Source organism: Biomphalaria glabrata, chromosome 6 (assembly GCF_947242115.1).
Source record: "Biomphalaria glabrata chromosome 6, xgBioGlab47.1, whole genome shotgun sequence".
Classification (NCBI taxonomy): domain Eukaryota; kingdom Metazoa; phylum Mollusca; class Gastropoda; family Planorbidae; genus Biomphalaria; species Biomphalaria glabrata.
In genome coordinates this window covers 9,078,198-9,098,788 of record NC_074716.1, presented here as the reverse complement: position 1 = coordinate 9,098,788, position 20,591 = coordinate 9,078,198, and the positions used below count along the sequence as shown (strand labels likewise).

Sequence of the window (20,591 nt, the reverse complement as noted above, 5' to 3'; positions counted from 1 at the left end):
GAACGATTTCTACATTTCCTACTTTGTCTAGGCATTGTATAGAATGCGGCTTTAGGCAAGTTTTTTTTTTTTTTTTTTTTTTACTATAATAAACATTTCTCGTAAAGATATTTGTATTTGCCAGTAATCTAAATAAGTAGGCTATAATTGTGTGTCTTTTTTTCTTCTTCAAAGTTAAAGTGTGGAGCGAGGCTATTTATTGCGACTGTATATAGGACTAAGCCTTGTAAAACTTTATTGAAGGTTACTAGTTAAAAAAAAAGTTAATACAAAAATGTTTCATATTGTGTTTGATGAGAGGCGAACTAGAATGTCTATTATGTAATCCAGGAAAATACGACATCATATCGATAATTTAAACCTGATGAAACGTTTTTCTTTTGTGATGATCGTGGAGAAAGAAGTTAATTTATCATTTATCATATTAATCAAGACTTCAGTGCAATTCGTTTTTTATGTATTTTTTTGAAATATTGACACATATATTTCGCCAATGAAAAAAAAAAGTGCGTATACTCCTTGAGATTGAACTTTATAATAAACTCAAAGGGCTAGCTGTTTCAAATAACAGACGTTTGTATTTTATGCTATAATTGGCCTATTAAGGTATATTCCCCATTTAAATTATTACTATATACGGTTTATTCTAAGGTGTGAATATAAGTGCAACTAGAAAAATATTTTAAAAAGAACAAAGAATATAAGATTCACCAAATGAAAAGTAGGCCTACTTTTTTTCTTTCTAATTTTGTGTGAATGATAAACAGTTCTAAAAAGTCACTTGGTCTGAGAAACTTATGATAAACATAATAATTAATTTCATTGCCTATTACTTAGGCCTACTAACAATTGTAATTAAATATTTAATAAGCCTAGATTTTCAATTTAATTCATTTAGTCTTGTTTTTCTGTCTTTCTTTGCGCTAGGCTTTATAAGTTTTATTATCTTCTTATTGGTTTGAACGTGTCAAGGAGTTCTTTTTTTCTCTCAACGTAAAATAATTTATAAGTAGAAAAGACCAAGGAAAAGTAGGGAAATGCAATTAAAAAACGGGTACAATTAGACTATGTAGACGTTAATCTTTGCTTTATCATTTAATTAGGCCTATATAAGTTAATAGGCCTACAACTGATTCGAACATTATAATATTGATTTTGTATTTAAGGAAGAACTAATGTTTCGGCATCTTTAATTTCTCATTTTAGTCTACTTAGAAGCAACAAAATAGTTATATATTTACCAATGCTTATATTACTACGTTACGTTGACTTGCAGAGTTATTCGATTATTTAGACATTGACATTGCACTTAGCATAGGCCAGTGTTTCCCAAACGTTTTCCTCCAACGGGACAGTCCTTTTTTTTTTTGGTAAGTGCTATGAGATGCCCATCGGAAACGATTTGAAGACCAACTTGGGGGCGCGGTGGCTGAATGGTTAAGCTCTTGGCTTACAAAACTGAGGTCCTGGGTTCGAAACTCGATGAAGATTTTTTTTACCTCGATAAAGTCTGGGGATTTGAATGGACAATTGTTATGTCTGCGTTAGATATGACAAAATATGTAGGTCGTAGCTGGGTCTTCGTAAATACGTGAAATACTGCACTCCTCATTAATCTTCGGACTCTTAGACTAGCCTTACATGCGTCATTAGGGTCGGTTTGACCTTGCGGTCTCACCCCCCTCCACTCGAAATTTCCAAATAAAAATGATGGCTGTAAATTATTTGTTCACATGTGCATCCCTCCTGGATTCTGAGTAGCCGAGTTCTAGCCAATATATGCACCTTGAAATCAACCAGCAATGCTTCTATAGTAAAGCTTGCAAGGAGAAGCTATTGAATTAAACTAGAATGAGCTAATCAGGAGTATAATAACTAGACAGATATTACCCGCTGCCCTTAACTTGCGTATTGCTGATGTAGTCACCGATATAGTGCATTAGAAACAAATAAAGAAAATAGTAATGTTATAAGTAAAGCGAATGCATGAATTTATGAATCAAAATATATTAAGAATGGAGCTAAAAAAAGCTACTTGACCTGAATTCAATTTTTTAAAATGAAAACATTGGCTTGTGTATAGATCTATATTTAGAAGCACGCGATATTAAGAATGTAAAAATGCTTTAAAAAAAACAAATTTGAATGTTAATTTTATTACAATATGAAATGAATGGACTATAATTAGTATGTTCATGTGTTAAAGTATAAAACTATCTTTGCGAAGAGATATTATATCATTCTAAAGTTGAATTGGAGTTTTAGACCTAGGAATAGAAAGATGTGTAACATTATATGGTATTGTCTAATAAAAGAATGTACGTCAGGAATACCAAAATTCGCAGATATAAGGAACGAATTTATGTAAAAAATGCTTTTGAAACACAATTTTGAAAATTAATTTAATTAAATAATGAAATTAATGGACTATATTTTTGCATTTTCATGTGTCAAAGTAAAAAACTATCTGTGCAAAGTGTAGTTCTTAAAATTAGATCTAGATCTCTATCCTTTCCATCTTTTCACGTAAATATGGTAAACATAGCCTAGATCGATGAAGTTATAATGCTTTCATAGAGTAGGTAAACTTTTTTTTGAGGGTCTTAAGTCTGTTTTAGGGCTACAATACATACACTACGGTCTAAGTTAGCACCCAAGGAACATTTCTGCCAAGTTTTATTAAGATTGGTCAAACTGTTTTGATTTCTATTCGGCAAATACATACATACATACATACATACATACACATACATACATACATACATACATACATACATACATACGCCTTACTTTCTACTTATAATATAGATAAAATTAAAATGAGACATCGTATGAGTTATTTATTTTTTTAAATTTCATACATTTATTTTTACATTTATTAATGACAGTGAAAAATGTGAGGTAAAAATTAACAAGAATAATATATAATTGTAGACCGACTTTAAAAAAGGCTGCCAAAAGTACATTTATATTATTTATGTTTGTTCAAAATTTTAAATAAAATAGCATATTGTTATAACTCTGCCGTGCGCACCGCCATCCAGGCTAGTGCTAGAAGGTGCGCACTGTGATAGACTAGACCTAGAAGGATGTCAACATTAGGAAGAGGAGAACGATTTCCGTCCAAGTTGAGAGCCGAAGTGAAAAGACTGTGCCTAAGAGAGATGATGTTTTATGAACTTGTGATGTCGTGTAAATAAAGATATATGTGTCTCGTTGAGTTTGCCTCCCTTAAGTTATTACAATATTATACAGCTTATGGCATTAAACAAATAACAAACATATTATATTAAAATATTAAAGACATCTTATCTTATCATATATGATAAAGACTTGACTTCAAAAAAGATGATTACGTCCTACGCATAACATAAGTATTAAGTTTATAAAATTCAAAAAATAATATAAGTATTTTATTTATGATATAAAAAATACATCAAATTAATATACAATATTACAGATTAGTCCCTCAGATCTATATATAGTGTCATATGAAAAGCAGACGTCCCACTATGTACACATGTGTCTAACTTATCTTACGATATAGTTTATATATTTCTAGACAAAAACAAAATAATATTGTCTTCAAAAGGCGACCATAGCATGTATTGAAAATGAAATTGTAAAACAATATACATATAGTAAAATCCCGTTAATCAGACAAACGGTTAATCGGACCAGCCGTTTATTCGGACTGAGTCATAATGAATCGAAACATTTTTGTAAAATAGAAAATGTTTGCGTATTAAAATCAGCCTCTATTAGGACAACGCCATTATCACGCCCATACGTGACCCGATTAACAGGGCATATTTGACTAATGTAGTCAAAAACTTAAGTTATACTTAAACCTAGATTTAAGTTTTTTTATTATGCATTTTGTATATTCTTGTGCACATACACAAATATTGAGAAGGCTCAAAAGTAAAGTAGCAATAATACATAAAACACTGAACCATAATCTTCAAATACAAAAACAAAATTTAATAAAATACTCTGAAAGACACAAAGATAAAGGCACATTCCTCGTCCCATATGCTAGGACAAATTTGTACAAATACTCCTTCTTCCCTAGTGCTATTAGAGCATGGAATGGGTTGCCTGAGCTAGCCAGGAAAACCAGTGACTTGGCAGAATTTAAGTCATTGGTTAATATGCATGACTAAATGCATGATGCGTAGGACGTAATCATCTTCTTTTTTGAAGTAACGTCTGTATTATATAAGATAAGATAAGATATTGATAATCTTTATTACGTGTGGTAAATACATCGTCAAAAGTTTGTTTGACATGTTTCAGGTGTGCCTTCAGGTTTGAAGACAATGGCACCCTAGCCCAAACCTGCAGGACGAAGGGGGATGTCAGCGGCCAGGGTTTAGAACCACGGGAGCATCTAGACCACGGAACGACAGTCCATGGCGCATACCCCACGACCAGGCAGACATCCAAATGTTGTTGCCTCTTAAAGATAAATCTACAATCTACAAGGGTTGTACTTCTTTTGTATTTATAGTTATAGTAAATAGTAAATTCAATATAATTCGTTAAAATATTCGGCTTGTAGCTTTTTTCAACATCTAAGTTGTGTAGCTAGTTACTAATACATTCATGCTTCAAAGTGAAATTATACTTAAAGTGTTTAATATTACATTTTATTTATATATATATTACACTAGTATGGACCATCATACTTAAACAAAATGACGGTCAAGATAAAACACATGAACATTGTTTAGATGTTTAGGCTGAAAGAAGAAAGTTGTCGAAAAGAATGAGGAAAAGATTTAAAGTCTCCTTGAAGTATCTTTGTTTTTTTACAAGTTGGGTTTGCTAGTCCCAAACTAAACCCTCCTCCTTTCTCCTGACTTGGGACAGGCAGTTTACAGACACAACTGGTGGAGTTGTTATTTGGTCAAGTGCAGAAATGAGACAGAAGACAATGAAAGAGAGAATGGAACGTGCGCCCAGAGTGCGGAAATAAAGGACATAGACATGATCAAGGATAAAGTCTTACTGAAGTGAAGAATAAGTATAGTTTTAATGTGTTCTTGGTATCTTTACATCTTTGTAAGACATCTTTTTCTAAACACTGTGAAATCATCCTAAAAAATTAAAAAAAAGAAAAAAACTGATTAAATAAATCATCTTGATTAATAAAAAAGATTTAAACAGAATAATAATAAATCTTTTTTTTTTTAATGGGAATGACATTATTACATAATTTAATTTTTTTTTAAATGTGTAGGATAATGTCACATGATATATGATGGATGTGATTTACTCCACACTTTCACACACACACACACAATGTCGGTCACTTAGACATCTTTCTAGAAATGGATGTAATAGAGTTATTAAGTTCTAGGTGACATACTTTTTTGCATTCCTCATTCTAACTAAAATACACCGTCACAGTGGCCAGTATCTGTTTATTGCACGATGGACAATGAGTGAGCAGCTTTGAGCAGTCAGAACAAGTGCTGAGCTCACCACAGGGAAGGAACAAATCTTTCACAGGCGCCGTGCGACAGACCTTACACATCAGCTGAACACGGAGTATCTCGTTCTCCTTCTCCAGCAGTTTCAAGCCAGTCTCTTTAGACTCCATTGGTTCTGAAAGAAGAACATTGAATTATTTTACAGGGTAACAATTACCAGTTCAAATTTACATCTTTCAACTAACGACTGAAAAGATTTATTGTAGACAAGTGGTGGTGTAGAGACGCACTTGAGATGACTGTTAGTGAACGCACAATTATGACAACATCCAAAGCGAGACTAGTGTAGATATAGATAAACGGACAGTTGAGGCCAGGCTTTCATAGAAGCAAGACCTTTTATTCTAGTGACTGAGACTATAGACTGTTCCCGTTCATGATTAAAAGTTTATATTCTACATACACCTGTTGATTTACTTTATTGTGGAGTATCTTGATCTGTGAGTGTGTTCTGTGTATTGCTATGAACTCAAAGTAATACGACGGGTACAGAAACTTGCACAACCAATCTTTCTGATCAGTAGAAATTCTACAGACCCAGATAAGACACTTTTATTGAGGCCAAGGGGTGAACAGTTTAAATCCTAGTGAAGACTGAGATTGAACATTGGGGATTTTAAGGACGCCCCTGAGTCCACCCAACTCCAACGCGTAACTGACAGCTGGTGAAACTAAAGGCGGATAGGTTGATGTGCTCGGCCTGGACACTAACTTGCAGCGTTGCAACCTGTGGGCAGTTTAGACCAATAGCTCGTTGCAACGTCACATTTAAAAAAAATATTCTCCACGACTAGCTGTAGGAAACCAAAAAATTATGAAGATTGAACTCAAAAGTTGTACCCTGTATTGATTGTTTTAATGGTAAGATCATAAACAATTACTTACTCTGATTATCAGTCGATCTGCTGGGATCATAATCATGTGAAGTACATGACGTTTGATCTGCAGCCTCTTGTCTCACGTCACAGTTTAAATCTTGACTTTTATTTTCACAAGATACTTGAGATTGAGATTTTTGATAACCATCTACTGAGAGACAAAGTTGACTTTTAGTTAGTGATTATAAACATTATTTTATATAAACCTTACATAGTATCTGACAAAATAACTTTACAAAACAGCTTTTATGACACATTCCAGCTGACAGGACACATTACCAGCTTACAGGACATATTAACAGCTGAAAGGTACCCAATGAGAGGGAAGACAATATGTCTTGATGACATCACGAAAACAAGAAGCCCGTCCCCCCTTCTTTTCAATAAGTTGTTCAAAACAATAAAGGTTTTAGAAAATGGTGTGAATATGCAAAAGAGTCATTACTGGTGCCCACATAAAGCTAGCATGGGGTAAGCGGCAGAAATTATATTTCACACTCATATTAAAGTAAATTAATGTATTTTTACAAATCATACTTTAATTGATGATTGTGTTACCTTGCTGACACACCTGCTTGGAAGGGTTTAGTTTGAACTGAGCTTGTAGAAATGGACATGATGGCTTGTACTTGTCATGCTGAGCATACAGATCGTCTCCAGCCCTCCACGACCTAAGGCCTAAACCACATTGAAAGCAACGTACACAGTCCTGATAGCCTGTACATAAAGATTGCTAATTAATGAGGGATATAATCTCAACCTCTGTGGAGCGTTTCTTAACTCTTTCTCTCCGTAATTGTTTTTCTCGTTCCGATAGTATTACTCGTTTCGCTAATTTGTATTTCACTGTCCTGTTATGGCTAAACTTCAATAACTTTTGTGTTTGTTATTAGAAAATGTTCTATTTTGGTATTGATTTGTATGAGAAATTATGCTCTTTGTAACACAACACACATTTAAGTTTATAAATCCAAAAATCAATTTAGTTCAATGGGGGTCAAATCAACGTTGGCATCGTCAATTAGGAGATAAAGAGTTAATTAGTATTGATGTATCAAAACAAATTGTTGAATAACATTAACTTCAGAATTAAATACTTAGACTCTTATTAGAGTTCGTTGTAGAGATGAAATGGTCACTGATAGTTTAAGTAAAATATGCATGTTGTAATGTTACGAAAGTTCTAGATCTAGTAAACAAAAATAAACAACCACTCACGATAAAGGTGATTCGGCCATTAATTGATTGCTTATCTCTAAAACCACTCATCTTTGTATAAACTTAAATGCCAAGTTTTTTTTTTCGTAACTAGAGAACTAAATACTAAAATAATGTAAATAAGCAAGTTATAAAATATATAAAATCCTCAAAAAACAAAAACAAAGCTTATCTAAAGGGGAAGAACTCCGTCCTTAAAACTATATCTACTAATAATGTACAAGTTATTTCCCTTATTCGATATCAAACAAAGTAATAATTTACCAATACTTAATTGACTAATGAGAGTAGTTTTGTTTATTGACCTCGTTAGGTACAATAAATCATTGTTTAAAATAAAGATCAACTTGATCGGAGAATGCGTAGGGAGAAATAGAGTTAACAATTATTTAAGAGAACTAAACCCAACAAGTTTAGACATATATGTGAATGCTGAAATATTATTCCATTGTTACTATTAAACAAAATAATGAATTATCAGTAATTAATTGTCTGTTTTTTTTTTTAATTCATGTCTTGTCTATCTTAATGAATAATTGTGCGAAATTTTAGCTTGATCCGAGAATGGGTGTGGGAAAAATAACGTGTACACTTTTTACCAGACAGACAGAGTGAGTTGATATAAGCTTTGATAAAAAAAAATCTTAGTGGTAGTTTTCATTTTCTCAATAGCATTACCTGCATAAAAAAATCCTGCAGTAGCAAGTAACTCTGGTTCAAAGATCTCACAGTAGCTCCAGTTCGAAAAAGTCTCTAAGCGCTTCTGGTAGGTGACAAAGACTGGATAGGATGGGTTCTGAAGTACCTTAAAGACAGGTGACTGGACCCTTTGGTTACCTGGGCTATTCTCATCTTCACTGTCAGATTCGTTGGCTTCTGCTTGGCTAGGGTTCATTTCAACATCCAGTCTTGTACATTCTATATGAAAACGAAGGAAGCTGAAGACTTAATAATAAATAGAAGCCAACAATTCTTGATTTCAGTTTAGCAGTGCAGGATGGGGATAGAAAGAAAAGATAACGCAATAATTATATCCTAAAGAGCCAAACCATAAAATCATTTACATTTTTGGCTTACATTTGACTTTGCTCACCACAACAGCAAGAAAAAAGAAGCACCAAATATCATTTCATTTAGTGCCGGTAGTTTTAATGCTTTAAAAATGAGGGCAACGAAAGATTACAAATCTTAAGGGAGCCACAAGTAGTAACGTAACAGACTTCAAATGGTCAGGTCAAGTTATGTGCTTTTCTGTACCGGTATCTATCCTCTACTAAATAGGAGGATACCATGCCGAGAGGTCATATCAGATAATCAGCTCTCCGTAACAACGTTGTAATCGAATGACGAATGTTACCTTTCATGACGGAGCAGCCCAAGCCATGGACTTTGTTTTGTCCGTTGTGCACCCATATGTCCAGGTCATAGCGACCATCAGTTGCATTCTTCACAAACGTGATAACAGGCGATCCAGAGGAGCCCTCACACGTGTCTGCAGCATACAGCAGCATCTTGCGTAGACTGACTATATCTATGGTAGCTGGTAGAGAGAATCAAACAATACCAATAATATACATTCACTAAATACTGTCTAATATGTTTCTACTCAGACAACACATCAATAACATATATTTACTGAATAAGTCTACAATGTTTCTACTCAGTGATTCCAAAACATTTTAGGCCCTGTTGCTTGTCACGAGACAAACTCCCTCATAAAATCTTAGCATCAAATTGAGTCTTTGTGGATTCTTTACGCCTTGTTAGAAGACGTTTCGAGGGAACGTTTAGCACAGTGTTTAGGGCCGGATGTGGACCGAGGGCCATAGTTTGGGCATCACTATTTTAACATCATAAATGACAATTACACTAATCTCTGCTTCTAAAACTATTAATTTGCTAATCTATTTTTTTTCCTAAGTCATGGAGTATGGCAAATATATCAGAATTACGAAATGTGAAAAATATAACAGCAATTGTATAGATCTAAGTCTAGATATGAAATTTAGTTGTCATCGGTAACTAGCTTTAAAGAGCTACTCTATGTTCTACGGTTCAAAGCATTATGCATAGTGTCACTTGCTTTGCACACATGCTGTTTGTTTTATAAGACCTCGATATATATAAGTGCACATCAAAACAAGCGTCGAGACAACTTTGGATGTTGATATATTTGTACTATTTAAATGCATTGTCTTAAAACTTAAAACGGAAACAAAATCATACCTAGATCTTTGTTGTTAACTTTCTCAAAGGAGAGCGATCTTCTCTGTGGATGTTTTAAAAGTTGATATTTAACTTGCACTGAGTCGCCGTAAGACAAGACTTTCTCTCCACCATGGGGATATTCTACTATGAAGAGCTTCTTGGTCATCGCTTGTTTACATCTTTGAGGAAGTTTATTGGCAAGTTCCAGTACATTCTGCTTAATCTGCTGAATCTGTCGCACGAAAGTCTGGTCAGACGTCTGGCAAACTAGAGTACATTTTTGGTCCCCGATTACATCTGATGTTTCCACAAACACGACTTTAAGCGACTTAAGGACTTTTTTGTTTTCATCATCTGAAAGGAACTCGACAACAGTATTGACAGCTTCATCTATGTCGTAGACCAAGTGCCTGCTGGTCTCAATCAAAATAATCTCTTTATCTTTCTTAAGTAATTGTTTCATATACGCTTTAAAGGGCTTCCACTTTCGCTGATCCGTGTTTTTAATCTGCCCAATTTCGTTGTCCCTTTTGTTTAAAGATATGAATCCAGTTCCGACTCTGGAGACAGTTGATCCGAATAGAGGGTCTTTCTTATGACGGCGGGTGCTAGTACAATTAACACTTAGCCGAACTGTTAACTTGCTAATTTGCTTTAGGAATTCCAGGACTTCAGGGCACCTGGTCTTAGATGGCAACTGTTCTAATTTCAATCGATGGATTGGGAAGTACGCATAGTGGCCAGGATTTTTGTGACAATCTCCAGGACCTCTGAAGACAGAAGTTTTAACTTGAGACTCGAAAACAATATTTTCAGCGCCGACTGCAAATATAAAAAGATGAAAAGAAATAATTATCTTTTTGTAAGTTCACTGAATTATATTTAAAACGACTACACTAAAATGTTTGTTTTAAACCATTTTCTTTTGTTGTCAGAATTATATAGTTACACAGTAACACGTAATTAGTGTTAATTGATGATGGCTGGATGTATGGATGGATGAATAACGTTATTTAGACTCCTAGACATAATTTAAAATTTGTCAGACATCAAATAAAATGTCTGCTTGTAAGACGTTGACAAACTTAAACAAGAAAAACATAATGAATATTTTAAAAAAGACCAAAACTTATTATACCTGTATCATTATGTTTAGATCAGTCATGTATTTACTTTTGTAATAGATCTAGAAAACATTAAAAGTATTTATAAAAATAGACTAAGGTATTGGATGAAAACAATATTTTCAAGGATATTTTTAGAACACCAAATAAATTAGATTCCTGTCAAGAAATAGTTATTTCTGGAGCGCAAGGTCTGTGAACATTTTAAACGGACAGATTCCGAGCAAAAGAATCGAAATAAAAACTTGAAAGAAATCTCCAAAAAGCAAAGCCCTGCATTTATTTATTTTTTATTTGACATAATTAAACGTGAAAGATTTTCTACAAGTATAACAATGATCATTGAAGATCCTTAGAGTTAGAATTATCCTTTGTTACAACTGTTCGGAGAATAGGAGTGACATGTGACTATTTTCAAGGTTACGATATAGGAACTTGGATAGCTCATTGGCTAAGAACTCGGCCTCCCATCGTGGAGACTAGATATCGAATTCAGAATCAAGCAACTTTTTTTTTTTATTAGTCTTAAAAGGACAGCACGGAAACCTTCTCCAAGATAACGACGGAACCCCCCCCCCCCCCCTTTCACACACACACTGGACCACAGAGTAATTGGACCATAGCGCTCTGAGCATGCTATAAGTATGAAAGTTGCATTAAGGAAATACAATGTATAAAATATAATTCCCATTGCACAAATTTATTATAAGTCTAGATGTATTAAAATGATTTTAAAAAGTGTACTTGATATTTTACTTGTTATCTTGTTAGATGTTGTCATGTCATAGTAAAATTACAGGCCTATACAATAACCCAACAAAATATTCAGCCCTGCCGATTAATGACTTAAATATCAGTATCATTTAAGACCTAGTGATCTATTTTTGGGAGGAGTCATGATGTAAAGCACATTTGTTTCTATGGACGACATTTTAACGAGGGAGTCATGTGGCCAGCACAATGACCAATCGCCTTTACCTCCCCAAGCATGTGTCATACTTGGCCGGGTGACTTAGGGGCATCCAAAGTTCTAAGTTTCAGTCTTTACCTAGATGAGAGACTCTTCAGTTAGGAGGTCAGTGTCCAAACGATTTAGGGTTACTTATAAAAGATGATGTTAGCGTGTTCCAAGAGGGGCACTTAAAGATCGTAATATTTTTTGTTTCGATACAGAACAGGTTTTATAAATCAAGTTTTTAATACGTACCAAAAACTAGATCTTGGTCAGAGGTATATCCCGAATCACAAGAAGCCGAGTCATATTTCGATTCTAGAAGACATCAAATAAAAGTATTAATCGTTTTTCTCTAAATTTAATTACTTTAATTTTATATGAAGTGAAAAACAAATAAGAAAAGCACCATTAACCTTATCAGCTATCCATTAATTTACATACAAATTGGTACAAGTCCAAATGGATAGAATTTAGACTTACGCTTCTAAACAAAAAGACTTGTGAAACAATAGTTTCTGTAACGTTTTGTTACAGAGTGCAATACAGTCCACCATACTATTTTGACGAACAGATAAATAAAGAGATACGTGTCTAATTAACGTTGTTCTTAAGTATAATACAAGATATTCTAACCTATAGAATCCTGACAAAACTCAGGTGTCTGAGTATCTCCAGATCGGTGACTTAGTGAAGATGAAACATCGCTTTCTTGTCCGAGTGGGGCAGCGCTCCTAATCAGCGAGCTGTCCTCGTCTAAGCAAAGTTCATACTGCGAGGCTGAGTTATTTGCAGGATTAACGTTGGCATTTGACAGTATGTCTGATTTTACAACGAGATCATTATTGCTAGAGACTTCACTATCTAGTCTTCCGTCAATAGCTAATTCGCTGTTCGGTTGGCTAGTGGTATTTGTTTGTACCTCGCTGGATCTAGACGTATGCACAAAGCTGCAATCTTCGTAGTGAAACGTATCATCCGATGGGTCGCCGCTGTCATCCAGTGCTTCAGTTTTTAAAACTTTATTACATTCCTCGCACTTAATTTCTTGGTCATCATGCGAAAAATAAAACCCAGCGTTAGACAGTGCAAGGAAAGAAACTGTATCGCTGAGTTCGCTGCTATGACGTAGAGAACTAAACGACGCTAACCTGCGGGAATATCCGATTTGTAACGGAAACACGATGACGTCAGTGGTCTGAAATGTCTTTCCAGCGTATGACATCCATTTATTATTGCATGATGTTACTTTATCACTTGTTTTATCAAGAAATTTACGAAAGGATAAAATGTCAATGAAAGTACTAACTGAATGCCAATAACTTTTTTTATCGAAACACTTCGTTGATGCTGACACCAATCTTAAGAATAAAATGGCTATTATCAAAGAGAAGAAAGAAATGTCTGACTTGATGAGATCGTTTTGACTTAGATGACGTTCTGGGTTGGCTATTAGCTTGACACATGATGCCTCGTTTAGAAATGTGCATGTCTCCAGACTTTGACTCTTAGAAAGTGATATTCGATCTTCGGCAGCCACTTGGTTTCTAAGCTTGAAATAACTTTCTGATTCGAAACACATTTCTTGTTTTTGGTCAGGTCTTGACGACGGACTTTCCTCCCTTGCTTTGATAATGTTATAGAGATTTGAAAGGATGCTTGTTTCACAACATTCTTGTGACATGTAGGCCATTATGAAAAAACTTAAAATAATAACGAAAGCTAATCCGAATTTAAGCATTTCTTTCCAAGCTGGCCGGTAGAGAAGAATCTGAAATAAAAATGTCCAAAAAAAGTTTTTTAAAACTGATATTTAAAAAAAAAATTCTAAGAGATTAAATTTTGTACACATTTAGATACCAATATACAATCTTAACAATCAAATGTTAAGTACATCTTAAGTCTGCTTTTGATTTAAGAATTTTAAAATGTTTTCCTCCAAAATGTTAAAATTTCTGGAAAAAAAAATTTCCTTGGTATTTCTGAGTTATAAATCCGCAAAAACTGTTTAAAAAAATAAAATAATAATCATAATAAACAAGGTTTAAAATTATTAAGTGGGAATTTCATTAAGGGTTAAACTTGAACGTATCCGGTAACAGAAAGCGGAAGTATTGATAAGTTATTTATTTAAAGATCTTTAGATTTCAATGTAATGTGAACAAGTACATATTGTATGAGCTTTCGATTGCCACCATGATGGTCCTAGTTCGAACCCCACTCTCTGCAATCAACCTGCCGTCCTGATGGAAATTCGGACAAGGACGTAATAAAGTTTATAACCGAAGGAACGTCAAGAAAATATACACGAAATTCAAACCGTAATACAAAATAATTTGTAGTTTTTCTGTCCTATTGTTGACTTATGAGTAGACTCGAAGACTGTTGGAGCTCTAGGCCCACAGTCTATCAGCATGTCTAAACTACTGTTCTGTCTGCGGGGATCAAAGCTTTTAATTATTTTTTTTTGTACATCCTTATTACGATGGCTAGTATCCTAAGACTGTAGGGTTAGAGGCAGAGCACACTGGGGAAACACCCCCATACTTCTTTCTCTGTACCACTGTAACCGTATGGGAGTCATCGCATCTTGAGACACGATGTTCGTTGGTGGGGGTTCAATTCCGTACCCACCAGTGCGATGGACTATGTCCTTAGGCACCTTAAAAAGAGTTCTGTTTTATTTCCTTGTTAGCCTAATCGTCTCCTCTAACGACCGTGTACACCCGGGCGTCATGTTAAGCATGCGAAGCGTTACCAGGGATAAAAAACAAGTGCAAATATTTGCTAGTAGTATTTGTGTAGTTCTAAAACTACGAAGATTAATGAGGAATGCAGTATTTCCCGTGGCTACCTACATATTTTGACTTTGTAAATGACATACTCTGTCTCGTTAAAGCAAGTTGGCGTCTAAGCTGATCTTTAAAGCCTTTCTATGGAACACCTCTGTTACGTCGACCACCTTTCAGCTCATCAAAAAGACAGCTTTTGGCTTCCATACGGAATACGTGCCTTGCTCAGCGTAACTGCCGGACCATTAGACGTCCATCTATAGTAAATCTATACTGTCCATACCGGCGTTCCCAAGGACATCGCTGTTGTAGTGCGGCCTTGTCACCGTATAGCCATGACGGAGCCCAAGCATCTTTGGTGAAAGCGTTCAAGTAGAATTAGTGGCTTTCAGTATAATTCCCATGTTTCCGATCCTATGCAAGGGTTTGGAGAACCACTGCTTGGTAGACATTGACTTTTGTAGGCAGGCGGAGCGATTCCGCTAAACTCTCGCCTGGAGGCGTTCAAAAGCACTACTTTCCCTTAGAAGCGATGTGTCATTTGATATTATGCTTCCTAGATATGTAAAGTGGTCTACATTAAGGGGCTGTCGATGTTCTTTGGGGCTGAGTAGATTTTATTAGGTGACTTCTGGAACATGACTTCGGTTTTCCCGAGGTTTATAGATAAACCGAAAGATGCGGCAGCGTATGCAAATTCGTTGGCAGCGATCTGGAGATCATGTTTATTGTGAGCTAGCAGGGCGCAATCGTCGGCATAGAGAAGCTGTGTTATGTGTTAAGACCATTTCTTTTTGTATGGGATAGTAGACGTCGAAGATTGAACACATTGCGGTCTGAATGAAACCGGATATAGATGCCTCCATGCAATCGCTGCCTCATTTGACCCAGCATTACGCCAAGGAAGATAACGAATAGAGTAGGAGCAAGTACACATCCCTGCTTCATGACATTTTCTATTGGGAAGTGATCAGACAGGTCACCATTGTGTCTGATCTGGCCTTTTTGTCCCACATAAAACTGCTTTAGAATGGATAGGATCAAAGTTATTCACCTACTGGCATTTCCACTCCCATTCTTATTTGTTTCGAGTAGAACTTAGGACTTTTTTTTTTATTAATGACAATACATTAAAAAAAATGTTTTATGAGTTAAATGCCAATAATTTTATGACTGAAAAAAAGTTGAATGCACCAAATATAAAATCACTTAGTGGATATTTTACGTGATTTTGATATTGCTGAATTGTTAAAGGTTCTAACGCTCCAAACACTGTGCTGCACTATTAAATAAGTCTCCATCGGATTTCCCAGTTTACAACTAGATCTTATAGCGGTTAAAAAAGGATTGTTTGATGGATTTACTGAAAATATGTTTTACAAAATTTCCATTTTTTTTTTTATTTTATACGTTGGGCTAGTTAGAGCTGTATAAGGTTTCTATATCAATTCTGGAAAAAACATTTCATACAACGAAACTAGGTCACTTATCGAAATCGGATTTTCCCGAAATTATATTTTCATTATCAATAGTGGCTGCTTAAACTTAGACCATGGGTTCTCAACCTCTAAGATCCGATTCCTTTGGGGGGTCGAATGACCATTTGCTAGGGGTCGCCTAAGACCATCGAAAAATTGGGCGGGGGTGAACTTTTTTATCGGAAGTTTTTTTGTTTGTTTCTTATGTGTTGTAACCAGCATATTTGTACTTTGGTGGATAAAGATTTAATTGCTAATACACACAATGAGACATTACTCAAATAGCATTACTACCAAACAAATTATGAAACGATCGTCAAGTTTCAATGAAAAAAATAGTGGAGGTGACAAATAAACACGGACATATTGCAAGAGTGTGTGTGTATGAGTGTAACAGAAGATCCAATAAATGAACTTTGACTAAGATACTATTTTTAGAAGGATCGATTGCATGTGAGGTGTATAAAAATAGTGGAACTAACAATGAAAGTTTGTTTATGTTTTGCTTTACATGTTTTGGATATTCAATCAGAGTGGAAGATTATTTCATCCTACCCCAAAAATCCTGAAGCAAGGCGGCGGATGGCGGTGGGAAAGTTTCGAAACTGGGGCCATCGAGACGACAGTTCAGAGGGCATACAGCGAGACTAAGAAGCCAGGTGTGAAAGCCAGAATATTTGAATGCGAAGAGTTATACTTAAAAATCTTTTCAATTTCTGTGCACATATGTGCGTAATGTATATTATAATACCGATTTGAAATCCTATTGATTTTGTTCAAAATAAAAGCTGATTTTATTTATTCATAATAGAGGAATGAAGAAAGAGGAATGAAGAAAGAGGAATGAAGAAAGAGGAATAAAGAAAGAGGAATAAAGAAAGAGGAATAAAGAAAGAGGAATGAAGAAAGAGGAATGAAGAAAGAGGAATGAAGAAAGAGGAATGAAGAAAGAGGAATAAAGAAAGAGGAATAAAGAAAGAGGAATGAAGAAAGAGGAATAAAGAAAGAGGAATGAAGAAAGAGGAATAAAGAAAGAGGAATAAAGAAAGAGGAATAAAGAAAGAGGAATGAAGAAAGAGGAATGAAGAAAGAGGAATGAAGAAAGAGGAATAAAGAAAGAGGAATAAAGAAAGAGGAATGAAAGCTTTTTTTCGAATTTGTTTGTTGAGTTAATGCAAATCTCTAAATGGTCTTTCCGAGGTGGCGCTGTAGATCTAGATCTCGACACACGTAGACATAACACGTTAAACACAAACGTAAACTAGGTCACAGTTTCTAAGAATAGCATCGAACTGCCTTGAACTATTTCTAAATAATTTGATCACACTGACACAAAGACACTTTGCGTATGACTTACTGATAAATGACACAGTCGAGATAGGAATGGTTATATTCTTTCCCTCGTTATTTTGTCCTGCATAAAACACCGCCCCTTCAAATCCATTTCCTAATATGTCATGTATATCTTATCAAGCTCTATTTGCGAGAAGGCACCTCTCTTTTAAACATCCCTTAAGCGAATATGGTAATATGAATATACAATATGTCTGTTAGCATTTCGGGTAACCAGGATATTAAAACAGGATAAATATTAGCTACATGCATGTTGGGTCAATTTTCCTTTAACTATATAAATAGACTGGGTTTTTCTTTTGAAAGCTTACACTCCAGCGAGTATGATTTAAAAGTTCTTCCTTGTAACTTTACAAGAATGATTGTGCCAGCATAAGACACGCTTGATTACTTATATTTTAGTTCCTTCTTATAAGGAAAACAATATTTTACTTTTTATTTGTCTATATGTATCTGCCAGTCAGTATAAACGTGTGATTTTTTAAATTAAAAAAATAAATAATATTGTTCCTCTTACTTCTACGTTTTGTTTTTTAAATTATTTTTTTTTATTCTTGATTTCAAAATAGTTCAATATATTTATTACAATATTGCATTGCAAAAGAAGTGTAAATAGAGGAAATATTGTCAAGGTACATGAAAAAATATAGTGATTAACTTTAATAATCCATTCATAGTATGAAAATTTAGGACAACAAACTTTGTATAATTACTTTCAGTGTGTTTCGATTCTTTCCATTCAACTTTTAAAACAGTTCATTTATTGTTTTAAAACGTAAATTTATAAAAGGTTTTATTTAACTTGCATAATTAAAATTAGAACTTGTAATAGGGCATTATGATCAAAGAGCCGAACTGAATATACCGATTCTGTTCCAACTGCTTTCAAAATCTCATTTTGACAAGTATATTTAGGCGTTTAGTCGTTATGTTTTTGACATGATTACCTCTTTAACCGTGGTAAGCCACAAAAATAGATTACCTTTAGATCATCATCCACATAAATCGCAAGGTTTGAAGGGGAGCTTTTTTTTTTTTTTTTTAAACTAGTTCTCTATTTAGCCTAAGCTAACCATATGAAGTTCGTTTATCTGTTCAATATATGTGTGTTGTCTCACCGTTGATATCACACGACAATATTACGTTATCAGTTTTATCACAACTAGAAAAATTAGGTTAACATCTGGACATATGTTGTATACGTATGAATAAGAAAAATTCAGACTGTGAAATGTGAATCATATAGCACAAAGTGCTATCGATTTCTAAAACATATGCCACGCCAAAAATAAATGCATGCTTTGACACGTTGATATACATTTTAATGTCATCAATCATATTTCAAAAATTATTCTAGTAAGAAGAAACCTATTTTATGTTTCGCATCTTATAATATTTAATGATGATACACTGTTTCACTTGTAACACAATTACAATGGAAACATCTTTCACCCCAAAAGAAAAAAAACAATTTCTGTAGCTTACCAGCAGTTTCTAAGTTCAACAAGACACAAGGTTATCTACAAGTGTGTCAAATAGATAGGCCCACTTTTACCAGGAAATTAAACGCAGTGCAGTGTGTATGCCTACAAAGCAGCTCTACAGCTCTCATTATTTCGGAGATTACCGAAATATTACTTTCTTACTTTCATTTTCAGCTTTGATTTGTTTTCTCGATTTGTAACGTTCAGAGATATGGTTTTTGAATTTTTAAACCGACTGCGATATAAAATCAACGAATTCTTGCGTTCTCAACAAAAGAAAAGCGTTTTTTTTTCTCTTTTGAATATAATATGGGGCCGCATATATATATATATATATATATATATATATATATATATATATATATATATATATATATATATATATATATATATATATATATATATATATATATTATATATATATATATATATATATCTTATCTTATATAATACAGACGTTACTTCAAAAAAGAAGATGATTACATCCTACGCGTCATGCATTTAGTCATGCATATTAACCAATGACTCAAATTCTGCCAAGTCACTGGTTTTCCTGGCTAGCTCAGGTAACCCATTCCATGCTCTAATAGCACTAGGGAAGAAGGAGTATTTGTACAAATTTGTCTTAGCATATGGAACGAGGAATGTGCCTTTATCGTTGTGATTTTCTGAGTATTTTATTAAATTTTGTTTTTGTATTTGAAGATTATGGTTCAGTGTTTTATGTATATTTGCTACTTTACTTTTGAGTCTTCTGTCCTGAAGGCTTTCTAAATTTAGTGATTTTACTAAAGGTGTTACTCTAGTCAAATGTGAATATTCGTTTGTTATGAAACTCACTGCTCTATTTTGTGTCTGTTATAGTTTCTTAATGTTTTCTTGAGTTGAGGGGTCCCAAACGGAGGATGCATATTCTATTATTGGCCTAACCAAGGTTAAATAACATTTTAGTTTTATGTTCTTATTAGATTTATAAAAAATTTCTATATATATTTATCATACATATCACTTCCAAATGAATGATAACAAGAGTTGTTATTTCTGACACTAATAGTACGAATTATTTTTTAAAATTATTTTTATATTGCCTTTATAGATTGTTATAATTTTACCACAATAGTGTAGTTGTACTTAATTAAAAGTATGTAACTACTCTTTAGTAGTTTTTATAATCCTCCGTAATGTTCCAGAAATGTGGAACTAGCTAACTAGTTTTTATCCTAGTGACTGCTTTCAAATTACAGCCAGTTAGCATCGACATGTTCTTACACTTATTTAAAAAAAATACTTGATCAGAAATGTAAGTACACCCAAGTAATGTTTTTTTTTGTTTTTTTTTTAACGGCGAAGGAACTGACAGGAATTTTCTATTTTCAGGTCATAATTTGCTGGGAGGTATGTCATGTGGAGCTGAATCAACTTCTGCACTAATTGTTAAGTTGCGGGTATTGAAAATGGTTTCCAAAATTTTTGACGCTTTTTTTTTGCTTTTATATTCCACAATCAATGAATAAAAAAAGTCTAGAACTAGAAATAGTTTCCCCTTTCAGCAAAAAAAAAAAAAGCCAAAACCTGTTTTTACTTTCATGTTTTCAATTTCATGCCT

At 34.0% G+C, this 20,591-nt stretch overlaps 1 protein-coding gene across 4 annotated transcripts; it reads right to left on the bottom strand.

Annotated features, from left to right (window-relative positions):
- Window positions 1-2,825: 2,825 nt before the first annotated feature.
- Window positions 2,826-19,141, bottom strand: LOC106065705 (uncharacterized). 4 transcript variants are annotated; one of them, XM_056032158.1, is made up of 10 exons: window positions 18,987-19,141; window positions 12,515-13,649; window positions 12,134-12,196; window positions 9,821-10,624; window positions 8,952-9,134; window positions 8,273-8,512; window positions 6,935-7,093; window positions 6,384-6,527; window positions 5,375-5,613; window positions 2,826-5,102 (listed from the first exon to the last, which is right to left on the bottom strand). In XM_056032158.1, exons 2-9 carry the CDS (start codon window positions 13,617-13,619, stop codon window positions 5,393-5,395), a joined length of 2,919 nt encoding a protein of 972 aa, XP_055888133.1. In that variant the 5' UTR covers window positions 13,620-13,649; window positions 18,987-19,141; the 3' UTR covers window positions 2,826-5,102; window positions 5,375-5,392. The 4 variants fall into 4 exon arrangements, with proteins under 4 accessions (XP_055888133.1, XP_055888136.1, XP_055888135.1 ...); XM_056032161.1 differs by having other exon boundaries at window positions 6,384-6,524; XM_056032160.1 differs by lacking the exon at window positions 18,987-19,141 and adding an exon at window positions 18,484-18,937.
- Between the last annotated feature and the right edge of the window lie 1,450 nt (window positions 19,142-20,591).

Bases quoted from the DNA above. Each gene is read 5' to 3' on its own strand.
- LOC106065705 (XM_056032158.1), bottom strand. From the start codon at position 13,619: ATGCTTAAATTCGGATTAGCTTTCGTTATTATTTTAAGTTTTTTCATA. The intron at 12,197-12,514 runs GTTAGAATATCT...GATGTCTTCTAG, and splicing joins GTTTTGTCAGGATTCTATAG to AATCGAAATATGACTCGGCT. The intron at 10,625-12,133 runs GTACGTATTAAA...TTATATTTGCAG, and splicing joins TGACCAAGATCTAGTTTTTG to TCGGCGCTGAAAATATTGTT.